Consider the following 16,543-nt stretch of genomic DNA (forward strand, 5'->3'; position numbering starts at 1 on the left):
TTAAAAATTTATATATGTAGTTGGGGCTGTTTTTTGAGGCTTTCTATTTTGTTCCATTGATTAATATTAGTATCAGAACAGTTAAAATATTTTTGCTACCACCTTAATATCTGTATTGTTCTTTCCAAAGTCTTGGAAAAGTTGTTTTCCCCATCTGCTATGAATTTTGTAGAGTCAATTGAAAAAACTCAGTTGGAATAATGACTTGGATTGCAAAATTGTTTCATGGCCTCCAGATTACTTTGGTTTTGTTTATTTGTAGTTCCTGGTTTCATTTTTGACATTATTTGTTGAACATTTGCTTTCTTTCAGATGAAGAAAGGCATTTTAAGGAGATTTAAGAAAGACGATTTCACTAGTGCTCATTCATCTATAAATTCCTTTATATTTTATTTGATAATAATGCACCTGCTGCATGAGTGCTGAATGGGTTTTAATTTGTGCTCTAAGGGAGCTTATAGTTTAGTGGGGGTAAACTAACCACAATACAGTGCAGGAGTGTGCAAACCAAAGTGTTTTTACCAAGGCTTGAGGTTACAGAAGAGGAAGCAATTGATTTTGAGGGGAAGGGGGATGAGTAAAGAGCACTGAGGAGGCATGTACGAAAGAGAATGGGGCTTGACACAGGAGGCCGCAGCGTGGGCAGAGGCCAGCTGTGTGTGGAGGGCCTGGCATGGGTGCGGGGTGGTCCTGAAAGGGGCAGGCTTCGTGGGGGGAGTGCCAAGACATGAAGCTAGAGGACGAGCCGAAGCCCGTGTATGAGGGGTCCCACAGGCCTGTGTTCTTCAGAGGTCCTGTCACACGTTGCCCACCTGATGGTCACAGCAGCAGTGGGAAACAAGGGAACTTGCAGGTGTTCCTTTATCTTTGCATTGTCTCTTCAGTCTTACTTCTTATACTTTCTACTCTAATTACATCTGGAAAAGAGTTTATCATTATCCCAGTTTTATGAATGAGGAACTTGATGCTCAGTGATTTGTCTAGTTCCATATGGCTAAGATAAAATCAATTTCAGATTAGAGCCCAAGTCTTCTGACTAATATACTAGGCTGCCTTTATATTATTTCAGTGGCATCTTCTTTTCTATTTTTCCTATTGTTGTTACTTGAATAATTTCATATTCTAAACTTGAGAGGTTGGTGGGAAAATTGCCCAATTGAATAACTGAATAAGAGTGTATAGTTTGAGCACATGTGTTTTTTCTTTTCTTTGGGTTCTCTCTCATGGATGACTAAGACAATAAACATAAGTGAAGAATCTAGGATAGGAATGGTTAGCCTGCCGTGGCCCTCTGATTTATAAGTCTGAGAAGGTTAGAACTTGGTAACTTGAACTTTTTATTTTGTTTTATTTCATTTAACCCTTTTATTATAAAAATTTTCAAACATATGCAGAAATAAATTATGTTGAGCCCTCAAGTACCCATTGCTCAGCTTCAACAGTGATTAACTCGTACTCATCTAATTTCTCTCCTTCCCACACATCTGCCTTCAGATATTTTTGAAGTAATTCCCAGACATCATTTCACTGGATTTGAACTTTAGAAATGCCATGCTTGAGTTTAACGTGTGCTCTTGTCTCTATTTGTGTCCTAGACATTCAGTTCAGTTGCTCAGTCGTGTCCAACTCTTTGCGACCCCATGAACTGCAGCACGCCAGGCCTCCCTGTCCATCACCAACTCCCGGAGTCCACCCAAACCCATGTCCATTGAGTCAGTGATGCCACCCAACTATCTCATCCTCTGTCATCCCCTTCTCCTCCTGCTCCCAATCTTTCCCAGCATCAGGGTCTTTTCAGATGAGTCAGCTCTTCACATCAGGTGGAGTTTCAGCTTCAACATCAGTCCTTCCAGTGAATACCCCAGGATTGACTGGTTGGATCTCCTTGCAGTCCAAGGGACTCTCAAGAATATCCTCCAACACCACAGTTCAAAAGCATGAATTCTTCGCCGCTCAGCTTTCTTCACAGTCCAACTCTCACACCCATACATGACCACAGGAAAAACCATAGCCTTGACTAGATGGATCTTTGTTGGCAAAGTAATGTCTCTGCTTTTTAATGTGCCGTCTAGGTTGGTCATAACTTTCCTTCCAAGGAGTAACGTCTTTCAATTTCATGGCTGCAGTAACCATCTGCAGTGATTTTGGAGCCCCCCAAAATAAAGTCAGCCACTGTTTCCACTGTTTCCCCATCTATATACCATGAAGTGATGGGACTGGATGCCATGATGTTAGTTTTTTGAATGTTGAACTTTAAGGCAGCTTTTTCACTCTCCACTTTCACTTTCATCAAGAGGCTCTTTAGTTCTTCACTTTCTGCCATAAGGGTGGTGTCATCTGCATATCTGAAGTTACTGATATTTCTCCCGGCAATCTTGGTTTCAGCTTGTGTTTCATCCAGCCCAGCATTTCTCATGATGTACTCTGCATAGAAGTTAAATAAGCAGGGTGACAATATACAGCCTTGACATACTCCTTTTCCTATTTGGAACCAGTCTGTTGTTCCATGTCCAGTTCTAACTGTTGCTTCCTGACCTGCATACACGTTTCTCAAGAGGCAGGTCAGGTGGTCTGGTATTCCCATCTCTTTCAGAATTTTCCACAGTTTATTGTGATCCACACAGTCAAAGTCTTTGTCATGAGCAGAAGTAGATGTTTTTCTGGAACTCTCTTGCTTTTTCCATGATCCAGCCGATGTTGGCAATTTGATCTCTGGTTCCTCTGCCTTTTCTAAAACCAGCTTGAACATCTGGAAGTTCACAGTTCACATATTGCTGAAGCCTGGCTTGGAGAAGTTTGAGCATTACTTTACTAGCGTGTGAGATGAGTGCAACTGTGCGGTAGTTTGAGCATTCTTTGGCATTACCTTTCTTTGGGACTGGAATGAAAACTGACCTTTTCCAGTCCTGTGGCCACTGCTGAGTTTTCCAAATTTGCTGACATATTGAGTGTAGCACTTTCACAGCATCATCTTTCAGGATTTGAAATAGCTCAACTGAAATTCCATCACCTCCGCTAGCTTTGTTCGTAGTGATGCTTCCCTAAGGCCCACTTGACTTCACATTCCAGGATGTCTGGCTCTAGGTGAGTGTGAGTGATTACAGCTTTGTGATTATCTGGGTTGTGAAAATCTTTTTTGTACAGTTCTTCTGTGTATTCTTGCCACCTCTTCTTAATATCTGCTTCTGTTAGGTCCATACCATTTCTGTCCTTTATCGAGCCCATCTTTGCATGAAATGTTCCCTTGGTATCTGAGTTTCTTGAAGAGATCTCTATTTGTTCCCATTTTATTGTTTTCCTCTGTTTCTTTGCATTGATCACTGAGGAAGGCTTTCTTATCTCTCCTTGCTATTCTTTGGAACTCTGCATTCAGATGCTTATATCTTTCCTTTTCTCCTTTGCTTTTTGCTTCTCTTTTCACAGCTATTTGTAAGGTCTCTTCAGACAACCATTTTGCGTTTTTGCATTTCTTTTTCTTGGGGATGGTCTTGATTCCTGTCTCCTGTACGGTGTCACAAACCTCCATCCATAGTTCATCAGGCACTCTGTCAGATCTAGTCTCTTAAATCTATTTCTTGCTCCCACTGTATAGTCATAAGGGATTTGATTTAGCTCATACCTGAATGGTCTAGTGGTTTTCCCCACTTTATTCAACTTAAGTCTGAATTTGGCAATAAGGAGTTCATGATCTGAGCCACAGTCAGCTCCCTGTCTTGTTTTTGCTGACTGTATAGAGCTTCTCCATCTTTGGCTGCAAAGAATATAATCGGTCTAATTTCGGTGTTGACCATCTGGTGATGTCCATGTGTAGAGTCTTCTCTTGTGTTGTTTAAAGAGGGTGTTTGCTATGACCAGTGCGTTCTCTTGGCAAAACTCTGTTAGCCTTTGCCCTGCTTCATTCTGTCCTTCAAGGCCAAATTTGCCTGTTACTCCAGGTGTTTCTTGACTTCCTACTTTTGCTTTCCAGTCCCCTATAATGAAAAGGACATCTTTTTTGGGTGTTAGTTCTAGAAGGTCTTGTAGATCTTCATAGAACCGTTCAACTTCAGCTTCTTCAGCGTTACTGGTCAGGGCATAGACTTGGATTACCATGATATTGAATGGTTTGCCTTGGAAACGAACAGAGATCATTCTGGTGTTTTTGAGATTGCATCCAAGTACTGCAGTCGGGCTCTCTTGTTGACTATGACGCACTAGGTCCAGCTTTTTCCCTTCTGGCCATGAGGTTTATTGAAACCAAAATCCCAATACACTCCCAAAGTCCCAGTAGATTCCCAGAGATCAGCAGTTGTGTATGCTGTAGTCTTCTCACCATTTGTTTTAGTGCTGGTCCCCAGGGGGTGGCTAGAAATGGATGTTCCTGTGTTGGTACTCTCATCATGAGCGGACATAAAGATTGGTTTTACAGCAGTGGGCTTATTTGAAATTTCTGCTGAATGACAAAACTCATTCAAATTAACCCCTGGACACTTACTAATCGTCAAGTTCAAACACATGAATTTTTCCTTTTGCTAAAAAGCTGGAAGCAAATAGAGAAACCATCTCTAGACAGGACTTTGGACAGAAGGCAAGGTACCATTGGCTGTTTCTGTTTGCCACATTGGTTGGCATGAATAAGCACAGAAAGCAAGAAGCTAATGATTAACAAAGGAAAGAAAGCTTTTAGGGGATTGTTGCATTCCTATAATTTATCTTTTGCTGGAAATCTACCTAGAATATCTTTGTATGTAGCACATGGCTACTTCCCAGCTTTTAAAGGAAGAGTGTAAAGACTGTGCTCATGAGCACCTGTGGGCCTGTGTGTATGTGCCGAGTGTTGGGCATGGTCTGCTGACTACCAGTCTCTTACACCCCTATGTTTGTTGACTGAAACTGTTTGCTTAGAAAATTTTGTAAAATTTACAGTGATCCAAGTATGGAAGTATAATGTCAGCCTTTTCTTTTTCTCCAGAACTTTATTTCTGGGAGTCTTTCATTTGGCTTTCTGGGGAAGAGAAGTCTTGTTAATAGTAATTTTTCAAATATGTCTGAGGCTGTGCTTTTTCTTCCTCCTGGAGATAAAAATGAGACTAAACTTTCTCATGTTTCCTTCTAGCTCAGCCTCAGCTTTGTAAATGTCCCAAATGAGAAAATGTTGAGCCTCCTTGTCTGAAAACACAGTAATGTGGACTTTAGGAAGTGGAAAGAGGCCAGTGTAAGAGTGCATGTGTGTGCATGTGCAGGTGGACAGTGGTCAGATGTGTAACGGTGATTATCAGACAAGCTTGCACTGTACTTCCTTCTTATAGAGCTACTTTTCTCCGGAGATTGAGAAGACTCAGTATTGAGGTACGAATAGAGGCCTCAGGCTCTGCAGAGTCTCTTTTCTGTAGAGATTTCCTTCTCAGTCTGAGTAGTTTACTGATGCTTTTTGAAGGCTCAGTGTACACTGCGACCTTGAGCTCTGTGAAGCATGCTGTGGTAGGGGACAGGACATAGACAAGGTTTCTGAGCTTCAGGAAATCTTTAAAATCTTTTGGAGTAAGTAAAATATACCCAATAAATGAAGAGTGACCTTTGAAGAACAGGTAAGATTTAAAGAGGTGGTGAGAAGAATGTGCTACTTGGGCCTTGGACCAAATGATGTAAAGTAGCACTCATGTGTTATGATTCTTCAAGTTAAGAAACATCTAAAGACAGGACCTTAGGCTTCATAAACAGTGAAAAGTAATGGGAATATTTATGGGGAAGCCAAGAATCCCCTTCTTTTCCTTTTCTGTGTCTCTTACAAGGCCTTTGACTACTGTCTGACTTGCTTTTGAATATTTGGAAGGGGAGATAGAACATACTTTTTTGCCCTAAGTGTGTTGGGGAAGACAGTGTTCAATTTAAAATACAACAGTAATGAAGGCTTGAAAAAAATCACCTCAAATTATGTTAATTGACTCAACCATCAAGTTGTGAGGACACATGCTGGGATACATGGCAGGGTTTTCTTTACCCCAAACTGTCCCTTAGTGAAGAGGAAGTTGCTTTCATTTGAGTCCTTATTAAGCCTCTAATTTTCACTTTGAACAGCAAATTACTGTTTTGGAATAGTGTTAATAAGCCTGACTTCCATCAGTGCTTTTGATGACTATTGACAGAATGAGTAGAATGAGACAGAGGAATTTAACGTGAGATTTAGTGTTGGATGTCTTCAAATAAACCTTTTCAAGACCATTTTGAAAGATAATACCAGGCTTTGAGCAGAGGATTGACACATTCTGACTTAAGTTTTGGAAAGATCTCTTTGGCTGTTGAGTTGAGAACAGATTGTGGGGGCAGGAGTAGAAGTTAGGGCACCTTTCAGAAATCCTGGTGGAGAATCTGGATGGTCCTAGTGGAAGTGTTAAGTGGTGGGATTCTGACTATATTTTGAAGGGAGAGCTGGCAGAAATTTTGTCAGATTTGAATGTAGGGTAATGAGAAAGAGGTAAATAAAATATGTATTAAAAGTTTTAAAATCAAGCGCATCTTACACCCTTTGACCTAGCAATTTCTTTTTTAAAAATTCAGAGTAGAAGAACTTCCCTGGTGGTCCAGTGGTTAAGAATCTACCTGCCAGTGCAGGGGATGGGTTCGATCCCTGGTCCAGGAAGATCTCACATGCCACGGAACAACTAAGCCCAGGCTCCACAACTACTGAGCATTCTGGAGCCTCAAGCCGAAGTGTAGGTTTCATTTCTATAGAACTCAGGAGTGCACTTGTTAGGTTGTATGATAAGTATACATTTATTAGACTCTACCAGACTCTTTTTTTCTTTAATTTTTATTGGAGTATTATTGATTTACAATGTTGTGTTAGTTTCTGCTGTACAGAAGAGTGAATCAGTTACGCTTCAGTTCAGTTCAGTTGCACAGTCGTGTCCAGCTCTTTGCGACCCCATGAATCGCAGCACACCAGGCCTCCCTGTCCATTACCAACTCCCGGAGTTCACTGAGACTCACATCCATCGAGTCAGTGATGCCATCCAGCCATCTCATCCTCTGTTGTTCCTTCTCCTCCTGCCCCCAATCCTTCCCAGCATCAGAGTCTTTTCCAGTGAGTCAACTCTTCACATGAGGTGGCCAAAGTACTGGAGTTTCAGCTTCAACATCATTCCCTCCAAAGAAATCCCAGGGCTGATCTCCTTCAGAATGGACTGGTTGGATCTCCTTGCAGTCCAATATATCCACTCCTTTTTAGATTCTTTGCCCATATATGTCATTTGACTCCACCAGACTCTTTTTTATAGTGGATGTACCATTGTGCAGTGTGTGAGAACGAGTTGCTCCTTATCTTTGTCAGCACTTGATATTGTCTGTCAGAATTTTTTATTTGAGCCATCCTAATAAGTGTGTAGTCCTTTTTTTTAAAAGCAGTATTATTAAGATGTAATCCACATACCATAGATTTTCCCACAACCTGGGTTTAGAACACTTTCATCACCCCAAAAAGAAACCGCACGTTTGTCACTTCCATCTTCCTTTTCCCCTTAGCCCCAGGAACCTACTAATTTTTGTCTCTACAAGTTTGCCTTTTCTGCATATTTTGTATAAATGAGATCATACAATATGTGATCTTTTATGAGCTTCTTTAGTCGATTAGCATAATGTTTCTAAGGTTCATCATGTATCAGTAGTCCTTTTTATGACTGAATAATACTCTATTGCATGGATGTACCATTAGTTACTCAGTTTGGGTTGTTGCTACTTTTTGGTGATGAATAATGATGCCACAAACATTTGTGTTCAAGTTCTTTCTGTGGGCACATGTATTCAGTTCTCTTGGGTGGAATTGCTGGATGGTATGGTAACTCTGTGTTTAATTTTTTGAGCAACTGCCTTACTGTTTTCTAAAGTGACTATGCCCTCACGGATTTATAGTCCCACCCACTGGCATAAATGAGGGTTTCAGTTTCTCTGCATCTTCATTTGTTACTGTCTGTGTTTTTTATTGTAGTGGGTTTGAAGTGGTATCCCATTTTGGTATTGATTTGTGTTTTCGTAAGACTAACACTGTTGAGCATTTTTTCATGTGCTAATTAACTATTTATACCTTCTTTGGAGAAGATCTGTTTAGAGTTTTTGTCTATTTTTTATTGGGTTATTTGTCCTTATTGATGAATTGTGAGTTCTTTATATTTTCTGGATACAATTCCCTTACTGGAGATGTGATTTCCATATATCTTCTCCCAGTTTTTGGTTTGTCTCTCACTTTGAGGATATTGTCCTTTGAAATACAAAAGTTTTAAAGTTTGATGAAGTCTAGTTTATCTGTTCTTTATTTTTCTCTTGTACTTTTGGTGTTGTATCTAAGAAACTATGACCTAATTGCACTTCTGTTTTTGTCTAAGAATTTTATCATTTTAGCTCTTCCATTTAGGTCTTTAGCTCATTTTGAGCTAATTTTTGTGAATAGGTATTCAACTTCATTTCTTTACACGTGGATATTCAGTTGTCCTAGCATCAGTTGTTGAAAGGAGTGCTCTTTCCTCACTTAGTTATCTTGGCATCCTTGTCAAAAGTTAGTCGACCATAAATCTAATGGTTTGTTTCTGGACTTGCAGTCATCTGTATGCCTGTTTTATAATGCTAGTATTGCATTAACTTCATTACTGTCATTTTGTAGTAAGTTTTGTGTGTGTGTTTTTTTTTTCTCTAAGTTTTGTGTTTTAATTTTTCACTGCACAGCATACGGGCTCCTAGTTTCCCTGGCCAGGAGTCAAACCTGCACCCTCTGCACTGGAAGCACAGTCTTAACTCTGGACTGCCAGGGAAGTCCCTGTAGTAAGTTTTGAAATTGGTAATTGTGAATCTTACAACTTTGTTTTTTAAAATAGTTTTGGCCAGAGTGAGATCGTATAAACCTCCCTGCTTAGAATCTTTACATGAGTCATATCTGATGGTGTCTATGATAAAATTTTATATCCCTAACCTGACCCACAAGATGTTTTTATTTTAAAAAATATGTATTTATTTATTGAGGTCTTAGTTGGGATATGCAGGATCTTTCACTGTGGCACACAGACTCAGGAGTAGGTGGACTCTGTAGTTGTGGTATGTAGGCTTTCTAGCTGCAGCATGTGGGGTTAGTTTTCCCACAGCATGTAGGATCTTAGTTCCCTGACCGGGGATTGAATCTTGTGTCTCTTGCATTGAAAGGTGGATTCTTTTTTTTTCTTTTCATTAAATGAATTTTTTTTAATTTTTTTAATTTTAAAATCTTTAATTCTTACATGCGTTCCCAAACATGCACCCCCCTCCCATGAAAGGTGGATTCTTAACCACTGGACCACCAGGCAAGTCCCTGACTCATAAGATCTGACCCTTGCCCATCTTTCCAGCTTCATTTTTCATTCACTTCCTGTCTTGCTTACTTAAGCCTTAGCCTGCTCCTTGAAAGCTTGAAAAATGCCTTTCCATTGCAGGGCTTTTGTGTATTCATTTACTTCTGCTTAGAATGCTCTTCTTAGCATTCTTTACCTAATTCCTACTCATTCTTCAGATTTTTACCTATCAGTTTTTAAGAAAGACTATTCCAATTATTTTTAAAATACTTGTTTTTCTTTTCCCACTTAGAAAGGTAATGCATGTTCACTGTAGCAAATTTGAAAAATAAGGAAATGTATCTTACAAGAAAACCAGAGAATAAGCATTCAATGTTGTAGAAACATCTAATGCTACTTTGTTATTTGGTCCTTTGGCTTTATTTTCTTTTTCTGTTTGGAAGCCTGCAGAGCTGTTTCATTCACATTTGAAGTTGAACTGTATTTGAAATTTGAAATCATCGTATTTGAAATTGCCAGGATGTTTCCAGATTGAGTTTATTGTCGTTTGTTTTGCTTGAAAGGTAGGCCCTCACATGTATAAACTAAACTAATGTCTCTTTTCTTCATTTCAGAAAGATTTTTTTCCCCTTTGTGCTTGTGATACAGTTTTAGTTTCTTCAGCCAAAATGTTATTTTCCTCAGGTTGAATCTTAATTCTCCATTCTTTATATTGCTAGCTTTTCTCTCCATTATTTTCTTTCCCTCCCACTTACTCCCTTTTAAATTAAATACTGGTGTAACATCTGAAGTTTGCCTTCTATGTTATGGATACAGTTTTCTGCATAGATATTTCAATGCTATATTGCTACCAATTATCTTAATTTTTTCTTTGCAGTCTGTTTTAAAAAAAGGCTTTATTTATTTATTTTTGGCTGTGCTGGATTTTTCTTGCCCTGCTTGGGCTTTCTCTAGTTGTGGCAAGCAGGGGTTACTCTTTGTTATGGTGTGTGGGCTTCTTATTGTGGCGACTTCTCTTGTGGAGCACAGACTGCTCTAGGTGTGCAGGCTTCAGTGGTTGCAGCGTGCCGGCTCAGTAGTTGTGGCAAACAGGTGTATGAGCTACAGCCTCAACCTACTCGAGCTCTTCTCGCTCCTTGCACACGTGCTGGCTGAAATGTCACACTGGCAGCACAGTGGGGCATGTGCATTGCGCTCCCATTCAGCCTGAGCGATCTCCATTGATTCCAGTTTCAAAGGCTCTAGGCCCTATAGTTTGTTCTGCTTTGCCCTACTCTGCCGAACTTGTGCCTCTGCTGAGTGGATGAATGGTGGGGTGGGAGTAGTCAGGCACAAATACCGGCGGTTCTCACTGTTCTTACTCAGTGTTGAGCAGTTTTTAAAACATAAATGCTTCTTGGGTTGTTGTATTTCTCTGGTCAGTTTCATCCTGTTTTATAATTTGTTTCTGTGGCCTGGGGGTAGGGGAGGGGGCAACAGGGAGCGAGAATTAGCCTACCTTCTCATTAGTTCATTGCTGGAAGTCATGCTTCTCAGAATGTACTTTTTCCAGTATAGTTAGTAATTTCCCCAGGTGTACTCACTGTCAGTCAGGATTGTTGTTGTTCAGTCGCCAAGTTGTGTCTGACTCTGCAGCCCCTTGAACTGCAGCATGCCAGGCTTCCCTGTCCTTCTTTATCTCCCTGAGTTTACTCAAACTCATGTCCGTTGAGTTGGTGATGCCGTCCAACCATCTCATCCTCTGTCACCCCCTTCTCTTGCGCTCAATCTTTCCCAGTATCAGGGTCTTTTCCATGAGTCAGCTCTTTGCATCAGGTGGCCAGAGTATTGGAGCTTCAACATCAGTCCTTTCAATGAATATTCAGGGTTGATTTCCTTTAGGATTGACTGGTTTGCTCTCCTTGTAGTCCAAGGGACTCTCAAGAGTCTTCTCCAACACCACAGTTCAAAAGCAACAATTCTTTGGCACTCACCTTTCTTTATGGTCCAGCTCTCATCTGTTCATGACTACTGGAAAAACCATAACTTTGACTATAGGGACCTTTGTTAGCAAAGTGATGTCTCTGCTTTTTAATATGCTGTCTAGATTTGTCATAGCTTTTCTTCTAAGGAGCAAGCATCTTTGAACTTTGTGGCTGTAGTCACCATCCGCAGTGATTTTGGAGCCCAAGAAAATAAAATCTGTCACTGTTTCCACTTTGTCCCCATCTATTTGCTGTGAAGTGATAGGACTGGATGTCATGATCTTCATTTTTTGAATGTTGAGTTTTAAGCTAGCTTTTTCACTCTCCTCTTTCACTTTCATCAAAAGGCTCTTTAGTTCCTCTTCACTTTCTGCCAGTAAAGGGGTACCATCTGCATATTTGAGGCTATTGATATTTCTCTGGGCAGATTCCAGCTTGTGAGTCATCCAGCCCGGCATTTCTCATGATGTGCTCTGCATATAAGCTAAATAAGCAGGGTGACAGCAAACAGCCTTGATGTACCCCTTTACCAATTTTAAACCAGTCCGTTGTTCCGTGTCGAGTTCTAACTGTTGTTTCTTGTCCTGCTTACAGGTTTCTCAGGAGGCAGGTAAGGTAGTCTGGTATTCCCATCTCTTTAAGAAATTTCCATAGTTTGTTGTGATTCACACAGTCAAAGGCTTTAGCGTAGTCAATGAAGCAGAAGTAGATGTATTTTTAGAATTTGCTTGCTTTTTCTATGATCCAACGGATATTGGCAATTTGATCTCTGGTTCCTCTGCCTTTTCTAAATCCGGCTTGTATATCTGGAAGTTCTTGGTTCACATACTGCTGAAGCCTAGCTTGAAGGATTTTGAGCATAATTTTGCCAGCATGTGAAATGAGTGTAGTTGTACAGTAATTTGAACATTCTTTGGCATTGCCTTTCTTTGGGATTGGAATGAAAACTGACCTTTTCCAGTCTTGTGGCCCCTGCTGAGTTATCCAAACTTGCTGACATATTGAGTGCAGCATATATATATATATGCATACATATATATCTGTATATATATAACCGAGAGTTTTTAAGGAATGTGATTATGGCTCTGGCATTTCTAAAATCCATACAACAGTCTGGCAGGTAAGAGGTGATGTTAGCCTTGAGTCTAAATTCTTCAAGGCAGTAGGCTGGAAACTCAGGGTGTCTCTGGTGTTTGTTGTCTTGAGGAAAATCTCCCTTTTCTTCAGGAAATGTGTCTTTTCTCTTAAGGACTTCAGTTGTTGGATGAGGCCCACCTATGTTTTGTAGGATAACCTACTTTACTCACAGTTCAGTCTGTTGATTTGTTAGTCATTTCAAAAAAAAATCAACCTTCACAGAAACATTAGACTGGTGTTTGACCAAACACTGGGCACTATAGCCTAGCGAAGTTGACAGATAAAATTAAACACCACACTTGCTCTCTGAAATTCAGGTTAAATTTACATGCACTAGTATATGTGTTTAACATGTATGCCTCTGCTCTTATGTGTCTGTGTGTTTGGTCATGGTGTATCTTCAGTTTAGAATATTCTTTGTGCCCAGATCTTATTTATTCTTCTGAAGGCTAGATCGCAGACACACACAGTTTTCTTTGCACCCTATACTAGCTCTTCTGAACTACTTCTTGTCACCTAATTACTCTGTGTTCTGTCACGCCATTGTGCTTTTGCACACAAATTGCTGTTGCTTAGTGTAGTCTTTCCTCTTGTTTCATATAAGGCTTTTGTAGCTTCCTGAGGCATGCTTTGTGTGCTTTTTCATTACACTCCCATGGTCTCCTTTGCTTTCTATTAAGGCACTGATCACATTTTTACTGTTATTGTGTATCTGTCTGCCCATGAGACTATGTTTCTTGAGAGCAGCGGTCATTGCACTGCTGTCCTTTTCAAAGTTTATCCTCAGCCAAGCCCAAGTATCTGGACTGTATCTAAATAAATACTTTAAAGAATGAATAAACTGTGTTAAAATTTTGAAAGTTGTATATTTCTTCTGTAATTTATCTTTAAAGTAGAATGTGGAGATAATGAATTCTTGGGGATGAAGCAGCTCTGGCTATCAGAGATGAACCTTGAGTTAGACTTGAAACATACTTGGGAATATTGAATATTTGCTTGACTAACTAGAAATAATTTTATTTATTTTTCCATTCTATGCAATGTCTGTAGCTTCAGTATTGTTACATAAAGAAAAGCTGTTACTGATTAGAAATGTTGATTTATTTTTGCTTTCATTTATATATGCTTGTATTCTAAGAATATCAGTGTACTTAAGACTGCTTCACCTTCTTTCTAGCTCAAATGTAATGGTGATAACTGATCATTAAATTTGTCAACAATCTCAGTGTGATGGTAAAATAACTTTTTCCTTCTCTATTAGATGTTGGTCATCTTTCTGAAGTACACTGTCAATGGCCTGAATGTTTTCTGAAAATCATTTGAAGCAAAATATCTGTTTAATAGCAAGATAATCACATCAAGATGGTTGGAAAACTGAAGCAGAACTTACTATTGGCATGTCTGGTGATTAGTTCTGTGACTGTATTTTACTTGGGCCAACACGCCATGGAATGCCATCACCGAATAGAAGAACGTAGCCAGCCCCTCAAACTGGAGAACATAAAGACCACTGTGCGAACTGCCCTGGACATCAAAGCCAATAAAACCTTTGCCTATCACAAAGATATGCCTTTAATATTTATTGGAGGTGTGCCACGGAGTGGAACCACGCTCATGAGGGCCATGCTAGATGCACACCCTGATATTCGCTGTGGAGAGGAAACCAGGGTCATTCCTCGAATCCTGGCTCTGAAGCAGATATGGTCACGGTCGAGTAAGGAGAAAATACGCTTGGATGAGGCTGGTGTCACCGATGAAGTGCTGGATTCTGCCATGCAGGCCTTCTTACTAGAAATCATTGTGAAGCATGGGGAGCCAGCCCCTTATTTATGTAATAAAGATCCTTTTGCCCTGAAATCCTTAACTTACCTTGCTAGGTTATTCCCCAATGCCAAATTTCTCCTGATGGTCCGAGATGGCCGGGCATCAGTGCATTCAATGATTTCTCGAAAAGTTACTATAGCTGGATTTGACCTGAACAGCTATAGGGACTGTTTGACCAAGTGGAATCGTGCCATTGAGACCATGTATAACCAGTGTATGGAGGTTGGCTATAGAAAATGCATGTTAGTTCACTATGAGCAACTTGTCTTACATCCAGAACGGTGGATGAGAACAGTCTTAAAGTTCCTCCAAATTCCTTGGAACCACTCAGTATTACACCATGAAGAGATGATTGGAAAAGCTGGGGGAGTATCTCTGTCAAAGTGAGTAGATTTTATGTTTTTTATTTGACCCTATATTCAGCTAATAAAGGGGTGTGTGTGTGTGTAAACTATAGCCCTTTCCTGGAATAGAGAGAGCTTTATCAATGAATTCTTAAAAAGTTCTCTAACTGGTTCATTACACTTTCATTTACTTAATTCATTTTTGAATTGATGAATTATCCTTTTTATGTACTTGATGGAGGCAAACCCAGTTTATAGCAGTAAAAGCACTGCAGACTTTCAAGTCCATCATTCAAATTTAGTGGCTTCTGATATTTAATTTCCAGATATTTCTGTTAATAAGGATAGTTGACTTTTGTGTAGAGTATGGTCAATATGAGGAAAAGCATCTACCATATTGAAAGTGAAAGTATTAGTTGCTCTGTGACCCCATGGACTGTAGTCCTTGAGGCTCTTCTGTCCCTGGAATTCTCCAGGCAGGAACACTGGGTTGCCATTTCCTTCTCCAGGGGATCTTCCTGACCCTGGGATTGAACCCGGATCTCCTGCATTGCAGGCAGATTCTTTACCATCCGAGCCACCAGAGAAGCCCATAGATAGTAAATTCCAAGTATATAGAACATTTTAGTGAGAGGAAAAATAAAGGTACAATTATCTAACTCAGTCCCTTCATTTTATAGGGAAGCGGTCTGAGTCAGAAAGATAAAAATGATTTACTCAAATTTAGGTGGCAGGGCCAGAATTAGAATCTGTGCTTTAGTCTAAATGAGCTGGTACTTTTGTCCATGTCATTTTATTGCATCTAGTGTTTTCTTTAGTCATCTGATGAAGACATCTTCCCTTGAATTTTATAAAAGGTTAGAGAATCACTGAAATTTAGAAGTTTAATCCATAATCCATACTAGAAGTTCCTTGAATTAAAATACTTCTAAAATCATTGCACTTTTCTTCCTTTCTCATAAAGTGATGACTAGGTTGGGTTGACTTGATCTGATAAGATGACGTACACATCAAACAAGGACATAATGATATAAAAAGTACTCTTAAATTCAGGTAGCATCTCCTCATGAAGAAAAGTTGACTTTGACTCTATTTTATATCTTTCCATTTATAAAAGTGATATATATCCCCTGTAAAATAAAGAAAAAGCAACGAACTTCCCTCGTGTGTCCTACTTGCCCCTATCAAGGAATGTCTTCTTGATTTTTTTCAAGTGTAGAACTTGTACAGTAGACATTGCTTCCTCATATGGATAATTTGAAAGGAACAGCTACTTTTCTGCAGCTAGCTTTCAGTTACTGACTATAAATTATTAGGTATCATCACTCTAGTGGCTCTAGGTTATTTACATTGATTCAAAAAAATTACAGTTTTAGCTCCTGTCATCATAGTTTATTGTTCTTTCCATATAATAGACCATAACTTATTTCTAATCATCTGTATTTCTAGGTAAGCATTTTATTTTGTATGCCTATATGTTGGCCCAGAAATTCTGATGCTGGTTCCATCTATTAATATAAAATAAGCCTATTAACACCCCCCATCTCTCCAAGTAGGGAGTAAAGAGATTGGCTGAAGTTAAATTTCCGTGGAAATCAGGAGGAAATAATTTTGCAGGGAATTCTCTGGCAGTCCAATGGTTAAGACTTTGGACTTTCTACTCCAGGGGAGCACGAGTTTGATCCCTAGTTGGGGAACTAAACTCTTGCATGCCTCATGGGTGGCCAAGGAAATTCATAGGAGGTTTGAATCAGTGAACTTTAGAAGGGGAAGAGACCTTATTTAGCTGTAGTATATGGAATGCATACCCTGTGAAGTTTTATGCTTTGTCAAGAATCACACATGGCAGAACTAGAACTTGCAATGCCTATTCAAAGACTTGCCACTATGAGTTTTTATTTTTTAATTAACACATATAGTAAATTACAAATATTCAGTGTACAATTTGGTGAATGCTTACATCTCTATACAGCTGTGTTCTCAC

The 16,543-nt window shown here is 39.6% G+C and overlaps 1 protein-coding gene across 1 annotated transcript in view; it reads left to right on the plus strand.

Annotated features, from left to right (window-relative positions):
- The window catches only part of TPST1 (tyrosylprotein sulfotransferase 1), a 91,217-nt gene that overhangs the window by 8,985 nt on the left and 65,689 nt on the right, over nt 1-16,543 (plus strand). Inside the window, exon 2 of the mRNA XM_018040970.1 lies at nt 13,653-14,598. Coding sequence (XP_017896459.1) covers nt 13,754-14,598 — 845 coding nt within the window. The 5' untranslated portion in view covers nt 13,653-13,753. The remainder of the gene's footprint in view (nt 1-13,652; nt 14,599-16,543) is intronic.

This window comes from Capra hircus, chromosome 25, assembly GCF_001704415.2.
Source record: "Capra hircus breed San Clemente chromosome 25, ASM170441v1, whole genome shotgun sequence".
Classification (NCBI taxonomy): domain Eukaryota; kingdom Metazoa; phylum Chordata; class Mammalia; order Artiodactyla; family Bovidae; genus Capra; species Capra hircus.